At 38.6% G+C, this 24,947-nt stretch overlaps 1 protein-coding gene across 7 annotated transcripts in view; it reads right to left on the bottom strand.

The window, feature by feature from the left end:
• Positions 1-912: 912 nt before the first annotated feature.
• Positions 913-24,947, bottom strand: part of mettl8 (methyltransferase 8, methylcytidine) — an 82,915-nt gene continuing 58,880 nt past the window's right edge. For 5 of the 7 annotated variants that reach the window (XM_059966586.1, XM_059966580.1, XM_059966585.1 and 2 more), the window contains exons 5-11: positions 24,347-24,396; positions 20,371-20,431; positions 19,858-20,000; positions 15,994-16,100; positions 15,558-15,716; positions 12,086-12,151; positions 913-2,169 (exon numbers count right to left, since the gene is read on the bottom strand). In XM_059966586.1, coding sequence (XP_059822569.1) covers positions 2,015-2,169; positions 12,086-12,151; positions 15,558-15,716; positions 15,994-16,100; positions 19,858-20,000; positions 20,371-20,431; positions 24,347-24,396 — 741 coding nt within the window. In that variant the 3' untranslated portion in view covers positions 913-2,014. The remainder of the gene's footprint in view (positions 2,170-12,085; positions 12,152-15,557; positions 15,717-15,993; positions 16,101-19,857; positions 20,001-20,370; positions 20,432-24,346; positions 24,397-24,947) is intronic. The other 2 variants (XM_059966581.1, XM_059966587.1) reach the window with 2 other exon arrangements.

Here is a 24,947-nt window from a genome sequence, read left to right as displayed (position 1 = left end):
GTTTTCTTTTACTGAAAAAATTTGCACTTCAGAATAGGCAAATGTTGCCTTTGATGTTCAATGGAGCTTTTAACACTAAAAATGAGGCTTCTTCCTGTGGATGATGCTAAGGGCTTTAACGACAACACTTTAATAGACATTGAGACAGTCTTTATTCAAAAGTGCATCATTATCCATTATGCAGCCATGTGTAGTACTTAGCTTTTGTTACAGTAGCATGGGATTTTGGTGAGGGCACGCTTTAAGCATTGGGTACACTTTTGATCTGCTTTTCTAGTACAAGGTATAGTAGCACTACAGACAGTCCAAAAGAGATTCACCAGGATTGTCTTATCAAAAGGTTAAACAGGTTGGGTCTGCATTCTTTAGAGTTTAGTTGGAATGAAGGAAGATTTTGTTGAAACAATCAAAAACCCAGTGGAAAAGGACAGGGTAGATGCTGAAATATTTTCTTGAGTGGAGGTATCTCCAAAGAAGGACAAAGTCTTCAAGATAAAGGGCTGGTAATCTAAAAAGATGGCACATAGCAATATTGGTGAATTAGTGAAACACTCTGTCAGTGACTTCTTGCTGTGCCTGTGACCTCGGATGCTCAACAAATTTTGTGAGCTCTTTGCAATTTACCAATCTTCTTGAAGATCTTTAAGGGTCTACAAGCCCCCAAGAAGTGTGCACAGACTCTGACCCTAATTTCCATCATTCAACATTCACTGTTGTACGAGTTACATAATCCCAAGAGATTTTGAAGCAGTCTATGGATATCTTGAGGGTTGTGAATCTCTCTTCTTTCAACTCCTGAATGATGGATTTGTCACTGCTGTTCAATTCCAAAATGACATGCCTCATTTTATGCTGAATTATATGGATTCAGAAAATCATATCCAAGGGATCACGACAGTTGATCATGGTAGAATTTTAAGTTAAAACACAGCTATAGGACAAGAATACTGAAGTTTATTGAACTTAGTCGTAAATTTGGAGAAAATTCTCCACAGATAAAGTGCTTAATGCTTGGTAGAGTGTTAGGACAAAATCCAGCATCATTCAAGACGATTTTAGATGTCATTGAGTTGCAAATGCTGCATTATACGAAAGGGCAAACAAAGGCACCACAAGGGCTTTGTTTTGTGAGGAAAGTTACCAGCCTTTTAATTTAATAATTATGTAATGTAACACAGTGGAGAGAAAATAGTTTCAGAACTATTGCTTTCATTGAACAAAGCAGAATGTTTGGGAAAAAAAATACACCGGACACTGATTGACAAAGCTCAGGACACAGTGGGTGAAAATTAATAGTAGATTAATCAGTGTTTCAATTTCAGTGCTTCAATGGCATAGTTTTTAAACAGTTCCTGGAGAAAGCTTCTACTGGGACTACCGTTATAAACTGTTTGGATACTGATATGCATTTTTTTGGTAATGCTGTTCTCTTGTCATAAATTAATAAGAGTATTTAAATATAACACTTGTCCTGTTTCCATCATATTACAGGAGTGATGCAACATTATTAACAGCTTTGAAAATTCAGCATGATCATGTACTTTTTGAATACAAAACTGAAACAGAAATACACATCATAAAGTCAGGCAAGAACAAATTGTAAATATTTGTATCAAAGGTGGAACATATTGGTTAAACTACACAGAGAAAAGACGAAAAGAAGTAACGCATGGTGAAATGGGAGTAATATTTTATTTATAGATACAGCGCAGAATAGGCCCTTCCAGGCCTTCAAGCTGCTCTGCCCAGCAACCCCCTGATTTAACCCTAGCCTAAGTTACTGGAAATTTACAATGACCAATTAACTGGTACGTCTTTGGACTGCAAATGGAAACCGGAGCACCCGGAGGAAACCAATGTGCTCAGGGGAAGGAATGTATGAATTTGCTTACAGAGGACACCGGAAGTGAAGGCAGAACTCTGACTCCCCGAGCTGTGATAGCATAGCGCTAACTGCTATGCTACTGTGGCACTCTGTATACCCTTTTAGGAAATCTACTAGTTTTCTTCAATCTTAATTTAAATTTGCTGTGAAGGGTTTTTGGTATTTACATTGCACCCAGACACGATGCATTGCAATTTTCTTTTTGCGGTTAACTTGGAGTCGTCGATCCATTAAATTTTGAACTTCCTTCAAACCTGCTGAGATGAATATATGTGCAATTTCTTCTGTAAAAGAAAACAAGTTGATTTTAATAATGAGATGCTATAGTCAACATTCTGGTCTAAAATAAATTTCTGGCGTCTATGCTTAAAATTGAGAATTGGTCAACCAAATTACTATGAATATGAAGCAGATAGAAGCTCACATTGAAATCTGGTTTTGCACATTATTACCAAAAGTAAATTAAAAATTTAATTCAGAGTTTGTATATTAACATTTTTTCTTCCCATCCTAACACAATAAAGTGGCTCTTCAAGCATTGTTTAAAAAAGGATCAAGAATGGAATTCAAAAGTTCACTTTGGTTGAAAATAAATGTAGAAGGAATGCAAAGGTCTTCAGTAGGCATATTAACGGTATAAAGGTCTTCAGAGGAATAGTGATTTGATAACAGACCACAGGAGACATTGATAAATACAGAAGCAATAGCAAAGCACTAAATGGGTTCTCTTTTTAACAATGACAAAAACTTTGCCAGATCTATTCTAAATAAAGCTTGACAGGATAATGGGTATGATAAACAGTAAACTTTGGTACTAGAAAGGGTTAGGGTTAGGAATGGACAAATATCAGGGTCTGGGTATATCTGAGATTGTTGATCAAAATTTGTGGCCACAGTTTTCTAATCTCCCTTAGACACTGAGATAACACTGAAGGATAACTGTGGTGATTTGATTGACTAACATGAGCCACATGTAAGCTGTAACTGGGACATATAAAGATCTTTAGACACAAAGCAAATCTCCAGGTGAGAGGTAGTCCAGAAAGATACAAGAGAATTTCACTTTACTGACACAATGTTTTATAAGCCTTCAACACAAAGATAACAATAAATGATTAACTACAGCTTCAATTGCTATAATCATCTACTTAACTTTAACACTTCGAATATCGTTGGGGAAATTTACAGAATTATATGTTTACAATAGCACCACCTCGCAGAACCACTTTGATTATTCAATACAGGTAACTGTTCCAAAAGCCTGTGAGTACAAATTGCAGACATTCAAAATATACTCCTTTTGTTAGTGTTGAAGAATGACTCCGTGAATATACAACTATGCAGAAGGTTAAGTGGCAAAGCAGATGTGTCCTGAACTGTGCCTTAAGTGGCATGGTTAAATCTTTAACAATGTGCTAATAACAGTAACATTCATCTATAAACTCAAGAGATTCTACAGATGCTGAAAATCCAGAACAATACACACAAATGGCTGGAGGAAATTAGCAGGTCAGGCTGCACCTATGGACATGAATAAACAGTTGAAGTTTCGGGCTCAGACCTTTTGTCAGGACTGGATAGGAAGGATGAAGACACCAGAATGAAAAGGTGGGGCGAATTCTGTAAGTTTAACTAGAAGGTGATAGGTGAAGACTAATGGGTGGGCAAGTAAAAGGCTGGAGAAGAAGGAGTCTGGGAGAAAGCGAAGATGGAGGGGCACTGGCAGGAATGATAGGGAGGTGAGGAGAAGAGGTGAGAGGCGAAAGTGGGGAGCAGAAGAAGAGGGGATGGGAAGGAAAAATAGTATTACGGGAAGGAGAAATCAGTGGTCATGCCATCAGGTTGGAAGCAGCCTAGACGAAATATGAAGTGTTGCTCTTCCTTATCGTGGAAAAGAAGAGGCCAAGGACCAACATGTTGGAACGGGAACAGGGATAGCAATTAAAATGGTTGGCCACTGGGAATCCCAATTTGGGTGGATGGAGCAGAGGAGCTCAACAAAGTGGGCCCCCAATTTATGTCAGGTCTCACTAACATAGAGGAAACTGCATCGGGAGCACCATATACAATAGTAAACCCCAACAGATTTGCAGGTGAAGCACTGCCTCACTTGGAAGGACTGTTTGGGGCCCTGAATGAAGGTTAGGGAGTTAGTTTCAAAGAGATAGATTTAGAATGTCCCACACCATTGGTTCAAGATTCAAAATTTTTTAATGTAATTCCAGTACACAAGAGTAAAGGAGAACAAAAGAATTATTACTCCGGATCTGATGTAGCATGAAACAAAACAGAATAAGATAAAGAACACAATAATAAAAAATCATAATAAATGTAAATAGATCAGATGGCTTCTATAGATACAACTGATAGTTTGTTCTTAAAGTGATGCTGGGCACAGGACTAGGTGTGTTATTGTATTTATTATGTCTGCAAGAACATGACTTGAGTGGTCCTGGCACTATGTTGCCTCCTCCCTGATGGATATGGAACAGTCCATGAGCATGTTTTACTAATAGCTGGAAATAGTGTAAGACTGGTTCTTGTTTTAGCTAATCCATAACAATGCTATCGAACTCTGTTCAACCTCCAAATAATGATCTCTTAACACATGGCAATTATAAACACAAACAGTTCCATATCAATAAACAAGAGAAAGTCTGCTGATGTTGGAAATCCAAGCAACACACACAAAATGCTGGAGGAACTCAGCAGTCCCAGCAGCATCTATGGAAAAGAATACAGTCGACATTTCGGGCTGAGACCCTTCAACAGGACTAGAGGGAAAAAAAAAAGTTGAGGAGTTAAAAGGTAGGGGGAAGGATGGGAGAAGCACAAGGTGATAGGTGCAACTGGGAGTGGGAGGGTGAAGTAAAGAGCTGGGAAGTTGATTGGTGAAAGAAATACAGGGCTGGAGAAGGGGGAATCTAATAAGAGAAGACAGAAGAAAGGAAAAGGGGAGGAGCACGAGAGGGAGATGATAAGCAGGCAAGGAGATAAAGTGAGAGGGAAAAGAGATTAGTGAATGGTGAAGTGGTTGGTGGCCATTACGGAAAATTGAGAAATTGATGTTCATGCTATCAGGTTGGATGCTAACCAGATGGAATATAAGGTGTCATTCCTCCAACCAGAGTGTAGCCTCTTTGCAACAGTAGAGGGGGCCATGGATAGACATGTCAGAATGGGAGTGGTAAGGGGAATTAAAATGGGCGGCCACTGGGAGATCATGCTTTTTCTGCAGGACTGAGTGTAGGTGCTCAGTGAAGCAGTCTCCCAATCTATGCCAGTCTCACCAATATATAGGACGGCCACACTGGGAGCACTGGTCACAGAATATGAACCCAGCAGACTCACAGGTGAAGTGTCACCTCACCTGAAAGAACTGTTTGAAGCCCTGAATGGTAGTGAGGGAGGAGTTGTAGCTCTTATTCCACTTGCCAGGAGGGAGTGCCAGGAGGGAGATCAGTAGGGAGGGATGAATAGACAAGTGAGCGTAGGGAGCGATCCCTGCAGGAAGTAGAAAGTGGGGGGAAGGGAAAGATGTGCTTGGTGGTGGGACCCCGTTGGAGATGGTGGAAGTTGCTGGATGTAGAGGCTGGTGGGGTGGTAGATGAGGACAAGAGGAACCCTATCCCTGGTAGGGTGGTGGGAGGAGGGGTGAGAGCAGACGTGTGTGAAATGGAATAGATGTGGTTGAAGGCGGCATTGATGATGGAGGAAGGACATTTCCTTCATTCTGGAATGAAAAGCTTCATCCTGAGAACAGATGTAGCAGAGAATGAGGAATTGGGAGAAGGAGATGGTGTTTTTATGAGTAACAGGATGGTAAGAGGTATAGTCCAGGTAGCTGTGTGAATCCATGGGTTTATAATAGACATCAGTAGATAAGCTGTCTCCAGAGACAGACACAGACAAATCGAAAAAGGGGAGGGAGATGTCAGAAATGGAACAGGTAAATTTGAGGGCAGAGTGGAAGTTGGAGGCAAAGTGAATCAAGTTGGCGAGTTCTGCATGGGTGCAGGAAGCAGCACCAATGCAGTTACTGATGTAGTGTAGGAAAAGTAGGGGACGGCTACCAGTGTAGGCTTGGAACATACACTGTTCCACGTAGCCCACAAAAAGGCAGGCATAGCTGGGACTCATGCACGTGCCCTTGGCTACACCTTTTGTTTGAATGAAGTTGGAGGAGCTGAAGAAGAAATTATTGTGAGTGAGAACAAGGTCTGCTAGACAGAGAACAGTGGTGGTGGAGGGGAACTGGTTGGGTCTACTGTCCAGAAAGAAACAGAGAGCTCTGAGGCCTTCCTGGTGTGGGATGGAGGTGCATAGGGACTGAACATCTATAGTAAAAATAAAATGATGGGGGCCAGGGAACTTGAAGTCATTGAAAAGATCCAGAGGCTGTGAAGTGTCATGGATGTAGGTAGGAAGGGACTGAACTGGGGGAGATTAAACAAAGTCGTGGTATGCCAATATGAGTTCAGCGGGGCAGGAACAAGTTGAAAAAATGGGTCGACCTGGACAAGCAGCTTTGTGGATCTGGGGTAGGAGATAGGTGTTTGAGGTTGGTGGCGGTGGATGAGAGATCCCCAGAGTTAATAAGGTTGGTGATGGTGAGGGAGACAATAGCCCAATGCTCCTTAGAGTGGTCCTGTTCGAGGGGTAAGTAAGAGAATGTGTCTGAGAGTTGGCACTGGGCCTCAGCAAGGTAAAAATCGGTATGCTAGACTACTACAGCACCCCCCCTTATCTGCAGATTTGATAGTGAGGTTAGGATTAGTGCAGAGGGAGTGGAGAGCAGAGCATTCGGAAGGAGTGAGATTGGAATTGGAGAGAGGAGTGTTGAAGTCTAGATGGTTAATGTCCCATTGGCATTTGTCAATGAAATAGTCCAGAGCGGGCAGAAGACCAAGGGGTGGGGGGTGCCCAGGAAGAGGAGGAGGGTTGGAGACAGGAGTAGAGGTCTTGGTGCGGGGTGGAGAGTTCTTACCAGAGAAGTAGGCTAGGAAACAGAGGCGGAGTTCCATATGAATGGTGAGAATGCTTTAAAGTCAATTAATCAAGAGGAAATGCCTAGTCCGATAAAGAGAGTCAACAAACAGTTTTTAAGGGCAAATTCTGTTCAAGTAATTTGATTCTTTTTTTGATTTTGTAACAAAGTGTGGATGATTACAGAGAAACACGCACAAAATACAGAAGGAACTCAGCAGACCAGGCAGCATCTATAGAAAAATGCACAGTCGATGTTTTGGGCCGAGACCTTCAGCAGGGTTCCTCTTTTGTGTTTACGAGTCCACCAAGCAAAATTGAAGTGCTATTCCATCCCAGTGGATGAAGATGAAATTACTTCACCAAGCACAGATGATGTGGTGTTTTCAACCACTGATTCACAAGCCACAGCAATTCGCTCCGGAGAGAGTCATCATACTCCAGGACATATGAGAGAAAACCCAGGTCAGGTTTCAGACCACAGTACCCAGGTAGATCCTTCGCATGATGGTGGTGGTGAGGAGGTAGAGAAGAAGAGGAAAGTCAAGTGGCCAGCAATGGCAGATGAGAAGGCTTGGCATCTGTTTCATGAGGATATCAGTATGATGTTGGAGAGCACTCTAATGGATACATCAAGGAGAAAGATGGAAGTGATGAGTGATATGATTTACAATGTTGGAAAGTACCATTTTGGTTTGGTTGAGTTGAAGAAAGCAAAGCTTACACAGACACCAAGAAGGAGATTGGTAAAAGGGATATGCAGCTGGAGAAGACGGTTTCTCTGAATCAGACCTGATGCAGACTGGGAGACCGTTTTGCTAAACACCTACACTCTGTCTGCCAGAGAAAGCAGGATCTCCCAGTGGCCACACTTTTTAATTACACATCCCATTCCCATTCTGATACGTCTATCCATGGCCTCCTCTACTGTCAAGATGAAGCCACACTCAGGTTGGAGGAACAACACCTTATATTCTGTCTGGGTAACCTCCAACCTGATGGCATGAACACTGATTTCTCTAACTTCCGTTAATGCTCCCCTCCCCTTCTTACCCCATCCCTTATTCGTTCATTCATTCGTTTTTCCTTTTTTCTTCTTTTCTCTTTTTTCTCTCTGTCCCTCTCACAATCACTCCTTGCCTGCTCTCCATCTCCCTCTGGTGCTCCCCTCCCCCTTTCTTTCTCCCTAGGCCTCCTGTCCCATGATCCTTTCCCTTCTTCACCTGTGTATCCCTTTTGCCAATCAACTTTCCAGCTCTTAGCTTTATCCCTCCCCTGCCTGTCTTCTATCATTTCAGATTTCTTCCTCCCCCTCTCAAATCTCTTACTATCTCTTCTTTCAGTTAGTCCTCACGAAGAGTCTCGGCCCAAAACGTTGACTGTACTTCTTCCTATAGATGCTGCCTGGCCTGCTGCGTTCCAGCAGCATTTTGTGTGTGTTGCTTGAATTTCCAGCATCTGCAGATTTCCTCGTGTTTGCCAGAAGGAGATTAGTAGATGGAGGAGAGAGCTCAGGTCGTTGAGACAGAGATGGAAGGTAGCAAGTGAGGTTGACAAGCCAGGGCTTGCTTATCTCAGAGAGCATTTTCAATTAAAGTTAGCATCACTCTGTCATGCAGAGTTACAATGTAAAAAGAGAAAGAAGAGAGAGAAGGCAAGAAAGCCATTCTTTAAGAACCCTCACCAGTTCACAAAGAAATTGTTTGAACAAAGTAAGAGCCGGCAGCTTAACATCTCTCAACAAGAACTTGAGGATCACCTGTCAAGCACTTACTCTAACGAACAGCGGGAGGCTCCTTTGCTTGACATTTCAGGGCTTGTGAAGCCTAATGAGTCAGGAATGAAGTTCGATCTGTCAGAACCCAAACTGGCAGAAGTTGAACGGTTCATCACAAAGGCAAGGTCAGGTTCAGTGCCAGGACCTAATTGAATGTCATATAAGGTGTTCAGGAAGTGTGAAGAGCTGAGGAAATACTTGTGGAAATTGTTAAAGGTGATGTGGAGACAAGGTGTTGTTCCTTTGTCATGGAGTGAGGCTGAAGGAGTATACATCCTGGAGGAAGAGAATTCTACTACATTAAATCAGTTCCGACCAATTTCACTCCTGAATGTAGAGGGGGAAGATTAAGTTGGCATTCTAGCAGAAAGAATATCTTCATTTGTGATAGAGAATGGATTGGTAAATACATCTGTGCAGAAGGCAGGAATACCAGGTTTCCCAGGATGCCTTGAACATACTAGTATGATATGGCATACCATCCAGGAGTCAAAAAGGATGAGAAGAAATCTGGCTGTAGTTTGGCTTGATCTTGTAAATGCTTATGGTTTTGTTCCCCATGCCCTGATTGAGTTTGCGATGGAATTCCTATGGATTCCTGCTAAGGTGAGGAACTTCATTATACAGTACTACACTGATTTCCAGTTGAGGCTTTCCGCTCAGCAGTTTACAACTGGGTAGCAGAGTTTGGATGTTGGAATCCCAATGGGATGTGCGATTTCACCCATCCTTTTTGTGTTCGCCATGGAGGTCATTGTGAGGGCTGCAGAATCAGTGGGACCAGGTGTCGCACTTGATGGCGGAGGGGAGTTACTGCCAATACAAGTGTTTATGGATGATCTCACCCTTTTGGGTCCTAGCACAGAGGCAGTGGAAAGTGTACTATCTAGACTCGAGGAGCTAATGGATTGGGGAAGAATGAAGTTCAAGACCAAGAAGTTAAGGAGAGGAAAGCTGGTTGACTTTCATTTCACCCTTTGTGGAGAGGAGATTCCGTCCATTCAGGACCAACTAGTTAAAGAGCCTCAGGCGATGGTACCCACAAGAGACAGGAGAACAGATCAGCAGAGGTCTGATGTCTGACGACAAGTGTGGCTTGCCTGGCAAGTTGAAGTTTTGGTGCTTGCAGTATGGACTGATGCCATGGATAATGTGGCCACTAACTGTCTATGAAGTGGCAATGTCCCATGTTGAGGCAATGGAACAGAAGATCAACAAGTATTTAAGAAGTGGCTTGGAGCACCGAGCAGGCTCACCAATGTTGCAATCCATAGTAGCCAGACAAAGCTTACCATCCCAGTGCAATCCCTTGCTGAAGAGGTCAAGATAGCCAAGGTAAAAATCATTCTTTCTTTTTAAATCTTTTTATTAGTTTTAAACAAACATAAATGAAACATGAATACAAAGTGTTTGAGAGTACATAATTAATAGTTTAAATAGACATTCAGATGTATAATAATAAAAATATATAACTTCTCAAACTCAGAACATTAATGAACAAAGTAAAAAGAGAAAAAAAAAGAAAAACCCCCCCAAAAAAAAGAGAGAAAAAAAAACAAAAAACACTAACCAACATGGGCCATTGAATAATATTAAGTACATATACAGTAGTGCCAAGGTAAAAATCATTCTTGATGCTTCGAGACTCAAAAGACCCTGTCATCAAGAACACTCAGCCGGATGTGAGATCAGGTAGGAAGTGGTCAGCCCGGGCAGCAGTCGATGAGGCAGAGTCTAGATTGAAGCACGAGGAGATGGTTGGGGCTACACAGCTAGGCTGCCAAGGATTTGGATGGACAGCCCACAACTGGTGGTCATCTTCTACAGGTAAGGAGCGCTGTGAGCTTGTAACACATGAAATACGAGAGGTAGAAGAGAAAAAGAGGTTAGCTAAAACAGTTGGCCTGGCCAAACAAACAGCTTGGACCTGGTGGGAAAGTGTTGAACAATGACATCTATCTTGGAATGTTCTGTGGCAGATGGAACCGCTCCACATTTCTTTTCTATGTAGAGCAGCGTATGACCTGCTCCCAACGTCTGCCAACCTTAACACCTGGTATGAAGATAAGACAGACAAGTGTGCTGCTTGTGGCAAGAAGGGAACACTTCAGCATATTTTGAGTACATGCAGAATCAATCTTTCCAGCGGCATGGAGACCTAACCATGTTCTCAATGTTGTAACAGAAGCGGCTGAGCAGAGAGTACTGCAGCACAACTTATCGCATGCCCCATGCTGCACAGAACATCGCATATCATTTGTGAAAGAAGGCTCCAAGTCAAGGGTGTACAGCACTGGCCCACGATCAAGCATACTTTCTTCAGCCAATGATTGGTATGTCAAGGCTGATCTGGATGGGAAAGGCAGTTTCCTGGAGCAAGTAGCTTTCACCACATTGCGTCCAGATATAATTGTACAGTCTAACACCAGTAGAGAAGTGGTTATTGGTGAACTCACAGTCTCCTGGGAAGACAACATCGATGAAGTCCAAGAGCGCAAGTTAACCAAGTATGCAGAATTAAGATCAGAGTGCAGAGACAGAGGGTGGAAGGTCTCATGCTATCCATTTGAAGTAGGTTGCCTTGGCTTTATTGCGTTCACTTTCCAGAAGTGGCTGCATGACCTTGGCTTCACTAGAAGAGAGATCAAGTCAACCAGCAGGGCTGTAGCTGAGGCAGCCAAGACAGGATCATCATAGGTGTGGACCAAGTACGTCCAGAGGGGCAGATAGTCGGTCAGTGAATCCATCTTTTGCAAACCCTTCAGTAGTTGCATAGACACTTGAAGAGTAGACTATCTGTTGGATGGAAGCGACCAACAACTCTGGTAGAGGGAGATGCCAAGTTTTTAAGCTCACCAGTGGGAGGTGGTGCTTTAGCACTGCTTGCCCACCACCTCGAGGGAGTCTTGAACATAAGCAGGCCAAAACTCCTGAGGACAAGTGGCAGATCAACTGATGATCCCACTGATGATAGCACAGGACAGTTAACATCTTAGCCCAAGTGTATTTTCAGTTCTGTTGCTTGGCTTTTCAACATCTGCAGATATTTTGAGTTACAGATATGAGTTACATTTTTGGAGTAGATACAGTGGAGTTTATAACAATGTCAACCAGTCACATCTGGAAAAGTAAGACATGCAGCTCATATACTATTAAGTTAAAATGACTTCTGCTCTTGTAAGCTTTTCCAAAACAATCTTGCACCATCAAAAAATATCATTCTGATAAAGCATAATATTTAAAGTCTGCATACTTATTCAATTGGCAAGGAAGTTATTAATTCATTCATAACCCTTCCATAAATAAAGCCATCCTTAAGTTTCACACATTGTATTTATCGATTTTGTAGGTATCTTTATTTATGAAATAATTATTAAATTATATTGTTATGATGTATGCAAATGTTATGGCTGAAAGATATCTCCTGACGTTCATACCTTTAGAAAAGAAGTAAACACGAGTACCATCTCCTCGGACATAAAAATTCCCAAACAAACAGCGGCCTAATAAAAAAGATTAATTATTTACAGATTTGAAATTAAACTGAAAATGTTTTAGATAGCATATAAGTTTAAAGTATATATCCTCATAAATAAATAGCATAATCAAAATTTTTCATACTAAATATGTTTTTTCAGTTAGGCAGGAATCGTTGATCACAAAAGGAAGCTCATTTATGGTCAAAGATTCCTATCATGTAAAAAAGGCTAAGTAGATATAAAGCAAACATTATACCAACAACGATTCTTCATAATTAAATGTGCTAACCTGATAATATTCCAACATTTGTACATAGATCAAGGAGATAATCATAAACTAATAGACTCTTACAGCATGAAAATAGGTCCTTTGGTTCAACTTGTTCCTGTTAACTGTGTTCCCCAGTGAGCTAGTGCCTTCTGTTCACATTTAGCATAAAAGGGATAACCCCTGATGTCCTTTTTAAATCTCTTGCCTCTGATCTTATTCCGATCTTAAATCGGTAAAAAATTAGAATTCTTTGAATTTTCAAAACTGTTAATCACCAACTTTATAAAATGTGGGAAAATAAACTAGCCACTAAACCTCTAAATCACTCTCCAGTCAGCTGCAAAACTCTGTTTGGCTATACTTACTTGTTCTTGGAACATGGGAGCAATTGGCAAGATCAGCCTCTAATACCAAATCTTTCTTGCCCCTGAATTGAATCATGGATGGTTTGCAGTGGCGAAGGAGACTGTCTGTCCCATTATGCCTGTACCAGCTCTCTTCAGTGGCTTGTCATGCCATTTCAGAAGGCAGCTAAGATCACTCATATTGTTGTGACACTGGAGCCATACATAAAACAGATTTCCTTCCTTAAAAATCACACTGAATGAATAGATTACCCTAACTAACCCTATTATTGAATTAAAGAATTGAAATTGCCATAAGCTAAGTTTCCATCCTCTAAAGTGGGATTTCCATAGATTCCTGAAATATTACACTAGGTCTAATAAGATTCAAGATTGTTTAACGTCATGCCTGGTACACAAGTGTAAAGGAAAATGATATATTTGTTATTCAGGATCCGATGAAGCACAAAAATAAAACAATAAGATAAAGAACACAATAATAAAAAACACTATAAATATAAGTACATATGATAGCTTATAAACATAGATTGATTTTATGTCCATAAAGTGATGCTAGGCACAGGGGTGTCTGTACATTAGGTGACTCTGATAGGAAATGATGAAGTAGTGGTGGTGGTAGTTGTGAAAGTGTGGGTTAGTGGGTGGAGGTGTTGATCAGCCTTACTGTTTGGGGAAAGTAATTTTTTTGGCGTCTGGTGTTCCTGGTGTGGAAGCTACATTAGCCTCCTCCCAGAGCAGAGCGGGATAAACAGTCCATGAGCAGGGGTGGGTGGGATCCTTCATGATGTTACTGGCCCTTTTCTCCAGATACATCTTTGATGGTGTTTAGGCCAGTGCCGGTGATGCACTGGGCAGTTTTGACTACCTGTTGCAGAACCTTCCTGTCTACCACAGTGCAGTTTCTGCACCATGCAGTGATGCAATATGTTATATGCTCTCTACTGTGCATCTGTAAAAGGGCACAAGTACAGTTGCGCATTCCCCGAAGTTTGAAACTGCTCACAATTTACACTGCTGTGCCGGCAATTTAAAGAAGGGTGTGAGTGGCGCAAGTTCTCCTGAAGTCGATAACCATCTCCTTTGCACAAGAGATCCTGACGATGCTGGAGATCCAGAGGAACACACACAAAATGATGGTGGAACAGAGCAGGTCTAAAATGAATGAACAGTCAGTGTTCTGGGCTGAGATCCTTCTTCTGGACTGTTTCCTTTGTCCAGTGGACATTGAGGAAGAGGTTATTTGCCTGGCACCAGGCCTCGAGCTCTTCTACCTCCTCTCTGTAGGCCATCTCATTGTTGTTAGTAATGAGCCCCACCACTGTCATGTCATTGATGAACTTGACAATGTGGTTTCTTGGGTGTTTGGGCATGCAGTAATCTATGAGCAGAGTGTACAGCAATGGGTTCAGCACACAGCCCTGGGGGCATTCGTGTTGAGGATAATGGGGAAGGAGGAGAGGCTGTGCATCCTACCTATCTGAGGTCTATTTGTTAGGAAGTACAATACCCAGTTGCACAGCGGTGTATTTAGACCAAGGAATAAGAGTTTATTTACCAAGTCCGTGGGACAATTGTGTTGAATGCTGAAATGAAATCCAGAAACAGCATTCTGACATAAATGTCCTTGTTTTCTAGGTGTGTCAGGGCCAGGTGCATGACAGATGCTATGGCATCTGTTGTAGAGCGGTTCTGTCAGTAAGCAAATTGGTGAGTAACCTAATAACTTAACCACTATTCTGCCATTCCTAGTCATCATCCTTTAATATATTAAATAGTTTCCCATTTAATAATCACAACTAGTACAGAATGATGATCCCACATGGAAAAAAAAACTGGAAATGAAGAAAGGAAAAAAAAGTGTAAGTGTTCCCAAAATTACAAACTGTTGTAGCATAAGAAGTGGGTTTGACATACAATACCCAGGCAAGTGTTGGTAGTTAAAACTATTAAGTGCTAGTTTACTTAGAAGATCACTAAAGTCTACTCTTGCCACAGATATCTTTCAAAAAGAAAAATCTTATAATGTGAGACACTGGAGAATTAAAAAAATGAGGATGATTCATGCATCAAATGTGCTTACATTATTCTTAGAACAAAATATGCAAAGGTGACATGCATTACTGACTTCTCTAGTACTTTTTCATTTATGCTGAACACTCTGGTGTTCAAAATGGATAGCTAGAAAAATCACTAATTCTATTGAAATCTGTTAAATGGTATTAAGTAATTTATTGTGTTTTTTTTTAAAGAAAATGTGGGCAAACTCATGAACTAGGTCATCAGAAATCATTTGGATATGAACATCTATTGATTGGAACCCAAATTCTAAGCTCTTGTGTTGAAAGGAATTCGGTCTTCAATGCTGTTGAAATTAGCTAAAAAATAAAATTGTATAATCATGATTATATCACAGGAATCACACTCAGTTGCATTATGATAAGAGGAAATGCTTTTTCCAATCATATATGCAAATGTTACCTCTGCAACCTTAGCACCAGGCATGAAAGTCTTCTATATTTTGCAATTAAAGCATCTGCTGGGAAAGACTTTTCCCTGCAATTCTGTTCTAATTTTCTTAAGAAGAGCACTAAACATGCTGTTTCATTTACATGTTGTACAGTGATTTAGATGAAAAATTGGTAAATTATACTTACAGTAGTCCAGAAATATTCAAATGTTTAAAATCAACATTAACAAGACCATAGAATCCTAGGCGGCGATGGCTAAACAACTTTCCTAATCTATATATGGACTGTGACAATGGAAGGATGGATTAGTATACTCATTGACTTACATGGTCTAAGGCAAGCAATAACAGAATCTGTTCGCGCAAACACAAGGAAATCTGCAGATGCTGGAAATTCAGGCAACCACACAAAATGCTGGTAGAACACAGCAGGCCAGGCAGCATCTATAGGAAGAAGCACTGTCAACGTTTCCGGTCGAGACCCTTCTGTTGACCAATAATCAGAAGTGTTTTATATAACTTGAAAGGATATTTGTGGTTGACTTTTGCCTTGAACACTAGTGGAATTTAAGCACAAATCCTTCACTGAATGAAAATTCTGACCCTTATTCACAACTATGATTATAAATTGTTCTGGGATGATCGCCATGGTGTTGTACCCAGGACAGAAACCACTAAGTGGTCATGTATGATATCTAAAATGATGTAGAATCAATATCAAATCTGTGGAAATATATTTCAAACAAAAATTTTAAGAGATTACCTTTTTTAAATCTAAGCTGAGACATATCATATCTACCATAATCCCGAAATAGTATCATTCCTCCAGGTTTGAGTAACTTGCTCAATCTATTTATTACCATCTGCATCCTGGAGACAAAGAATTAAGTCTGTTAAGCATACACAAAATGAACAATCAATAATTTAATTTAAATTGATTTTCACTGAAAACATTGTATGTGCATGCCAGTTAAATAGTGCAATTGTTTTGAAAATATGGTGTCCAAACAAAACTGCCAAAATCAGAATCTGCAGTTTCTTCTGTAGTGGAGATACTAATTTGCTCTTTTTCAGAATGCTGGACTTATTTTACTGTGGACCAAAGAATTAAAGCAGATCACTCTTTAAGGATCCTTATTCCTATATTCATAAATAATTATGTTAAGCTCTTTGCCAAAAAATGAAACAATGCAATGCAGGAAGCTCTCTGTAGAACCGCAAACTTTAAATTTTCTTAATGGATATTGCTTCAAGTGGAACACAAGACAGATCCAGAATATGCTGTAAATACTGGGGTGGGGGGGGGGGGGAGGTGTGAACTAGATCTAAAGCACAAATAAAAATGTATTTGCAAAAGTGGTCTTTCACTTACTTAATGCAATTTCAATCCATTGAATGGAAGGATTGAGGGAGTCAGTACCATGAATGTAAAATAAGTACTGTAAATGGAAATAAAATGGCTAGCCACCTCCTCTTAACTGTTTCCATGTCCATCCTATCTCCTTTACCTTCTTTTCCCATCAGATGCCATCTTTTGCTTCTACCTATCACTCCTAACCTCTGTGACTATTTGCAGTTTCCCCTCCTCCATCTGCCTACCACTCCTCCTCACTTACATCCATCTATTGTTTGCCAGCTCTTACTTCACCCCATCCCCCACCTCTATACTGGCAGTCCAGATGAAGGACTGACTATCCATTTCCCTCTACAGCTACTGCCAAACCCACTGAGGTCTCTCTAGCGATGTTTTGTTCCTCCAGATTCCAGCATTTGTCTTTCTCACAACAGTGACCTGATAGTGAAAATTAAAAGCAAAATGGGCAAGTTTGTCTTTAGAAATTAGGTTACAGACAGTGAATTTATGTTCAAATTGTTAATATTAACTATTTGCATTTTAAATTATCTAGCAGCTCCTGTAATGGAAGATCCTCTCCGTTATGATCTGAAGTTATTCTATTAATTACCATTTCAGATACAGGGGATATAAAGTTATTTTATAGGATTTACATGAAATACTGAATTTGTAAGCAGTTGCACAAAAATCTAGGTTCTTTGTGGTGTTATAAGCTGAGTATCAGGGCATAACATTACAGTGTAACAGAAATTATGAACAAAAATGAGGAGGAGGAATAAACTGGCAAGCCATTAAGCAAGCATCATGATTAGATACATTCTATTCCCTGTTATTCAGATCTTTAGGAAAAAGGAGGAAATATCAGATGACTGAAATTAGTTGAGTACCATAATTAATGATTATTAAGAGAAACCTACTTCTCTACTGAACCTTGTAGTGCCAGGAATTTGTTCTATAGGTTATTAATGAAGCTGGTCCAATTCCTGTGTGCTTTATATGCTCACAAGACCATCTTGATTTCCCCAATTTATAATACTGAAATAATTTCTCAGAAGGAATACAACCAGATCTCAAGTGGATTCAAAACCCCCACATCAAATCTCTCTGAAGTTTATACATCCTTAAAGTGAAGAGACCCTATTCTTTACAATTATTAGAGTAACCAAAATCATTTTATATCAATTGAATATTTGAGTTGATATATCATTTACCTTATGATAGTGTCAAAACTGGATGTCCATTTTAAAGTTTGCATAAAAATGCCTTGCACATGGACCAAATGGCACAGTTTTACATTAAATATCCTTGTTAATACAATTATAGTATGTTTGGCTATAGCTTTTCCAAATACAAAAAAAAGCACTGCAGAAACATACATATGACCTTGTTAATAAAACTAGTATATTACACACTTGTTCAATGAGTTCTTAAACCCCATAGGAATAAATGGACAATTGATAAAAATAGAGAATTTGAAACAGAATAACCATAATCGCAAGGTAGCAATGTTTTAAGGGGAAGTAATCAATAGAATTAAACCCCCAAATTTGTAAGTGCAGAAAATTAATTAACAAGCCTGTCCATCTTGCAGCTAAATTTTTGTGCACTCTAACCATCTATTACTTTTTGGAGAGACTCCAAAAAAGAGCAGCCAAAGGCAGCGCCACTAACAACTCTACAAAGCATCACGCAGAGACACACTGAGAATGACTTCAGACGGTGATTAACAAGACAGATGGCTTGGGGATGCATATAGCAGGCATGATGACAGGGCTGATGTATCTGGACTACAGGAATAAAATTTTGGTTTAATGTATGTGCAAATAGTTAAACTAATACAATATAAATTCAACTTCATAGGATTCGCAATGTGTGAGTCAAGCTAAATATTACTCTTTGCTCAAAATGTTGTTTTGGCTGATTAAAAATAAATTGCACTTTATACCATTTATTGTTATTGCTGTTTAATTTCCAAACCTCTATTATTTTAATAAAGTTCCTTTAAGTTGTGAAGATTATAGATGTTCTCTGCATGATAACATTTTAAAATCAAGATCAATATATAATGCATCCAATTTGCAAAAATCTATAAATGATTGTCATCAAAAATCTCAGTGAGACTGAAGATTTATTGTTAAAAAATTGTTGCAAAATAGTTCACCTTGAGAACTTCAGATTGAAAAATTATTAAGGAAGGGTCATCTTATTTTGATTTTCCAAGGAAAATGAACATGAAGAGCATGGCTGTCATTTTGTTGCTGATGTGCATTTATAACTCTCAAGGAGCCTATGGCAGACAAAGGTTTTTTTTATCTACGGTAAAAGATGCTGTGAGTGTGCTAGTGGCTTTCTTAAAGCTTTCTTTTTCTGCCTGCCCTTTGCTACCAATATTTGACGTTTCCATAGTGGCCAAATAAAAGCAATCTTTTAAATGAAGGAGACAAACCTGCTTCCAGGAACCAATCATGTGATCCAATCATGAAAAAAATCACTGAATAATTTGAAAACCTACAGCATCTTCATATGCCATAATCAAAGCCAGAAAGTGAATGCTGTATAAATTTAATGTCACAAATAATATTTATTTTAGATTGATGATCAAGCTTTTCAATTTTAAAAACCATTTTCTTGCACCTTTAATTTACCTTTGTAATCTTACTGGTTTTATTATATTGATAACATTATTTACTATACTCATTGATTTTAATGTTTGGTAGTGGAAGAGGATAAATATTGCAATTTTAGAACAGATGGACATATACAGAATGAGCTGCAGATTTCTTCTGGAATCTACAGATAGTGAATTATAAAAATAATACTCAGTTTATGAAACCAAAAATGGTTTTGATAATTTATGGTTTCATTTAAATCTAGAAAAGTACTTTCCAATCTGAAGGCTTTGTTCAGATTCTGGCTTTTGTTCAAGTTGCATAATTATTATTTTATTGCTGTCAGAAATCATTCTATAACATACACGGCAGTCATTACCTGCTCATGCTTTGGCAAAATATTTAGGAATGTATTTGTGAGTTCTACCCCAGGTAGCAAACACATGTGAAATGTATAATAAATTAGAATTATGTTTAAAAATATTTAGCCCAATGCATTTTTTGTATGTCATCTATTTTTCCAAGTTAACATTTGTCCTGAAATGTTATTAACATCTAAATTAGGCTCCAGCATATTGGAACCCATACCTCTGCTTTGAAGTTAAATAACCTCAAGTAAAAAATGATCTGAAGATATTTCTCCTAGCCCTTCACCTTCACCTACCTTTCTGGATGAATAGAAGAAAGCACAAACACAAGGAGAATGACATCAATACTTCCATCTGGAAATGGGTAGGTGGAGCTTGCTTCATCACACAGATCATGAACAAAGGCATAACATTTGGATGCATTGTACAAAGGGTGAGACTACAGAGAGTTAAAAAATAATATGCATAAGGACCATAACTATTACAGCTAACTGTATGATATTTTGTTCTTATTTATTAAAAACTATACTTCATTTATAAAATATAAATGTAACAATTAAAAATCAAAGAAATAAGTTGAACCCTTAATACATTACCAAAATCCAAATTATCTTCATCCTTTAAGCACCTTCCTTTTTAAAGTTTAAATCTTATTGATTTATTTAGTTTTAAGTATCAATCAAAATTTAATAGTATCTTGTCTAAAATTTCAGTTTGACTAGCTATAATTGTTATGTCTAAAAGCGAATCAATAAGCTTTAATGACTTATATTTAAAACAAATGAAGAAAAACAAATTTAAGTGCCTACCATCACCAGATCCACTGCACAAGCTGAAAAATCACAGCAATAAAGAAAGGTACTGGTATCACTGTAATGATGAGGAAAACAATGTCAACTGTTTCCATTTCCTTGAATATAACTATTCAGTTTCACCTAAACACACTGGAAAATCTCACTTTATATAAAGAAACTTAAACCAATATACACCAAAAATGAAAAGTACAGTTCAATTAGTATAAAATTCAATACCATCTGGAAAGTACTAAAATAAAGGTTCACATATGACCAGTTACAAAACATGCTATGTGATAATGGACAATACCAAATGGAAGTCATCAAGAGGGAATGGAGCAAACGTGACCAGGCTGAGTCCATTTTCTCTAAAAATAAGTGAGGGCAGATTTAAAGATTGTTAATTAGCAAAGGATTTGACGGGTGCTCAGACAGTTTCATCTGCAAGGTTAAGATAGAACTCAGGACAACATAAGATAGCCCCTAATAAATCTAACGTGAAATTCACAAAAAACACCCTTAACAGGGACAGTTTATAATGTATGGCTCACTTCTTTTCAGCTCTTAGCGCAGGAACACTTGAGAAAAAAGCTAGACAAATATTCATAGAATTAGGTTGATAGATTTAGATATAAATATATCTAAGGCTCATATAAGGTACATACATTGTCAGTGAGGCAGAATAGCTTTCTGTGGTGTACCTACAACATTACTCTATGTCAAAAAGAATGTGGACTGTCCAAACTTCTAGTAGGAAATCATAACCATCTCAAAGACATCAATGAGAAAAGAATGAAAACAAGCTGATGGTCACAAGAAATGGGAGAGGAGGAACAGCTTTCCTTGTGAAAAGATTCACTTAAGGAATCTTGAAGAACGGTCCTGATGAAGGGTCCATGGGTGTTTGCTGAACTGCTGATTTTCTCTAGCATTTGTGTGTGTTGCTTTGGATTTCCAGCGTTTGCAGAACTTCTTGTGCTACTAAATGAATTTTCCTTATTTGCTCTATTTATTAACTAAATTCCTTGATATAATGTCTAAATTGTTTTAATTTATGTGATGACTTTCTACTTAGAACCATTTGCTCATTGATTCATGAAAAATAGCAACAAACATACACAAAGAGGAAGCTTGAGCTACTTATTTGAATTTGAAATGACCAAGAAACATCACAAACACGAGAAAATCTGCAGATGCTGGAAATCTGGGCAACACACACAAAATGCTGGAGCAACTCAGCAGGCCAGACAGCATCTATGGAAAAGAGTAAATAGTTGATGTTTCCTGCTAAAGGGTCTTGGCCTGAAATGTCGACTGTACTCTTTTCCATAGAATCTGCCTGGCCTGCTGAGTTGCTCCAGCATTTTGTGTGTGTTGATTGGCCAAGAGACATTTTCATTTTTTGAAGTGAGGCGCAGCAGAGCATGACATGGTTGAATTACTGCACAAGCTAAACAAAACACAGTGAGCTTTGCCTGACAGTAGCCAGACCTGGCAACAATAGGCCAATCAACATCCACTCTCCTGATTCCATTTTACACCTGCACTTGGAAGGTGAGGTATCAGAATTTAATCGATGCAAACTTCACAATATACTATCCATAGAAAATTGTCTTTTCAGTTTTTAGTCTATCAAAAATAAACTACCCAAAGGCTAACTCAAAAAAAAGTTATTCCACTAATACCAGCAATAAATGCTAATCCTGCAGAAATAATATTTTTCATGTGACTTGAAGAACATGGCTCACAGCCTTCAAAAAATCAAGAGTAGAACACTGACCAATTAATGAAGACCTGGTAGATGGCAGTACACTTTAATAAGTTAATACAACCTTTAGATATAGCTAGAAATTGCCAATCAAGAGGATACGCTTACAATGTTCATCAAACATTAATCTTACTTTTTTGTAAATTGAGTGAAAAAGCAATAGAGATTCATTTTGAAGCCACACATCATTTAGCAGAGATATCCATACAAGCTCCAATCAACTAGAAGTGTAAATACAATATAACCCGAGTGCTTTAAAAGATTTACATAGATCGACAACATGTATGCTGATTGCAATTGTTCATTCAAAATGTCAATGCATCTACATTATAGTACAAATAAGAGAAAAATGGGAATGAACAATATATTCTCCCTGCATATTTATTCCTCTCTCCTTGCTTTACTTTCCTCTAGAGTAATCATTTCAATATTGCTGTTATGCTCCCTATTGCATAGATGGATGTTATAAAAAGTAGCAAAAGGATTAATGTGCAGCTTGCAAAGGATCAATGCATTGAACCATGGATTGCAATAAAGCAGATTCAGACACATGCTTCAGACACCTGGGAATAATAAAAAAAAATTAGAGAGCTAAGGATTTACCTGGGCAACTGGAAATAATAATGGTCTACAAGGCACTGCTGACTGGGGCTTGGATGTTAATGGGTACAAAGAACAGGTTGAGTACCCCTTATCTGAAATGTTTGGTGCCAGAAGTGTTCTGAATTTCAGATTTTGGAATATATAATGAGATAGCCATCATTCCGACTGAATTTATGTGCTACCAGTAAGCAGCCTGTGTCTTCCACTTGTTCATTACACACTTGTACTGATGTAGCATGTTACATTTTCATCTGCAATGATCCTTGGCAAACTCATCAATGAATTTCTCTGCTACTTCACGATCATCAGGCACTTTGTCACCACAGATCTTTAAAAATTTAATGCTGTGCATTTTCTTAAATTTCTGCTGCCAGTCTGCTGAATATTCACAATTACGTTCAACTTTCAGTTCATCATGATAGATCTTTCTTTGTTTCATGATCAGAATACCATTAAATGGCAATGTTCACTCTGATACTAATGAATCCACTCTTTCAATACATGATTGAGATCTTCATTTTTTGCTTTATGCAGTATCAACAGATACCCTTTCACAAGATGTAATTCTGCAGTGGACACTTCGACAAGCTTTCATTCACAAAAACATAGAATGTAGCAGCAGCAATTTCAACAAAGGCAAGAAGTTACCAGATGCATACTAAATAGGCATCAAACAACTTTTTCCCACATTTTTTCGAGATATTTTATGTTTCTTTCCAATTATTTCAGTATTCACAGTTGCATTTTTCTTATTCATATGCCATTATCTTTACCATTTCTTGTATTTTATTATTTCATGAAATGAAGTTTAATGTTCCACAAAGCTCTGCTTTTTTCAGAAATACTCTATTAATCAAAAATGTCATTTATGAAATTCATATTGTCTTGGCATTAGTAAGTTAATATTTCTTTAAATATTTAGAATTTCATCTCCTATTACAGACACCACCAGTTTATCAGCAGCTGAAGCAAACTATAAGTAAATAGTTAGCCTCTCCCTATTTCCATTGTGCAAAGTTAGAGGAAAAGAACCTGCTTACCACCCTTCAGGTCTCTAGCCCAATATTTTGCTTCTGGCATGGACTAAAATATGTCATGAGAATCAGAGTCCTGTAGCATGGAAACAGACCCTTGGCCCTTCTGAGTCCACACTAACCATTAAGCAGACTTTTCAAAATATCAAATTGTTGGATGAATGAAAGAATGAAAAAAAATATGGTTAAGTGAGCCTGTTCTAAATCATTTATCCTTGTTAACTGTTCTATTGAGACCTTCAAAAGCAAGCTCCATTCACCCTAATTTGGGGATTCCATCCCAGTTCTGAGAAAAGGTTATCAATCTGAAATATTAATTTTGTTTCTTTCCCAATAGATTTTGTTTGGCGCACTGAATATTTCCAACATATTTTGTTTATTTTTCAGATTGTCAAATTTTATACCATTTTGCTTTCACACTTTGTGTATGTTTCATATTAGAGTAAGTGTGTTTTTATAAATAAATGTTTTCATTCATGAAATTATGACTAATAATTAAGCAGAATAATATTTTAATGCCTGGTACTTAAACTCTATATTGAATTACTAAACTCCATAAGTTTAGTTCCAATGTCATTTTACTTACCAAATTTTACTCAGGATAGGAAAAACACTGTTTCCAGCACCACATCCAACCTGATATTAAAATCAAGCATAAATATTCAGCTTTAATTAACATATTAATTTTGTAGCCAGTGCAAGTAACACAAGTACGCATGTGAAAAACATTTCAAAACTTATGGTCAAATGGCAGAGTCTGCATCACAAAGTCTAAAGGCTCAACCTTCTGGTACTGATCTTCCCAAGGCAGCCTTATCTACATTGGTGAGACCTAATGTAATTTGGGGGACCACTTTATTGAGCACCTCCATTCCATCCACCAAAAGTATCCTGGAGGCCAACCATTTTAATTCCTATCTTTAATCCCATTCCTACATGTCAGTCCATGCCTCCTCTTTTGCTACACTGAAGCCAGTCTCAGGGTGGAGGAACAACACTTCATATTCCGTCTCGGTAGCCTCCAACCAAATGGCATGATTATCGATTTCGCCTTCCAGTAAAAAAAAATTCCTCCCCCCTTCTCCTTTTTTCTATTCCCCATTCTGGCCTCTTACTTTTTCTCCTCACCCCCCTATCCCTTTCCTCTGGTGCCCCCCTTCTTCCCTTTGTCCTATGATCCACTCCAA

This window comes from Hypanus sabinus, chromosome 4 (assembly GCF_030144855.1).
Source record: "Hypanus sabinus isolate sHypSab1 chromosome 4, sHypSab1.hap1, whole genome shotgun sequence".
Classification (NCBI taxonomy): domain Eukaryota; kingdom Metazoa; phylum Chordata; class Chondrichthyes; order Myliobatiformes; family Dasyatidae; genus Hypanus; species Hypanus sabinus.
This window is presented reverse-complemented; position numbering and strand designations above follow the sequence as displayed.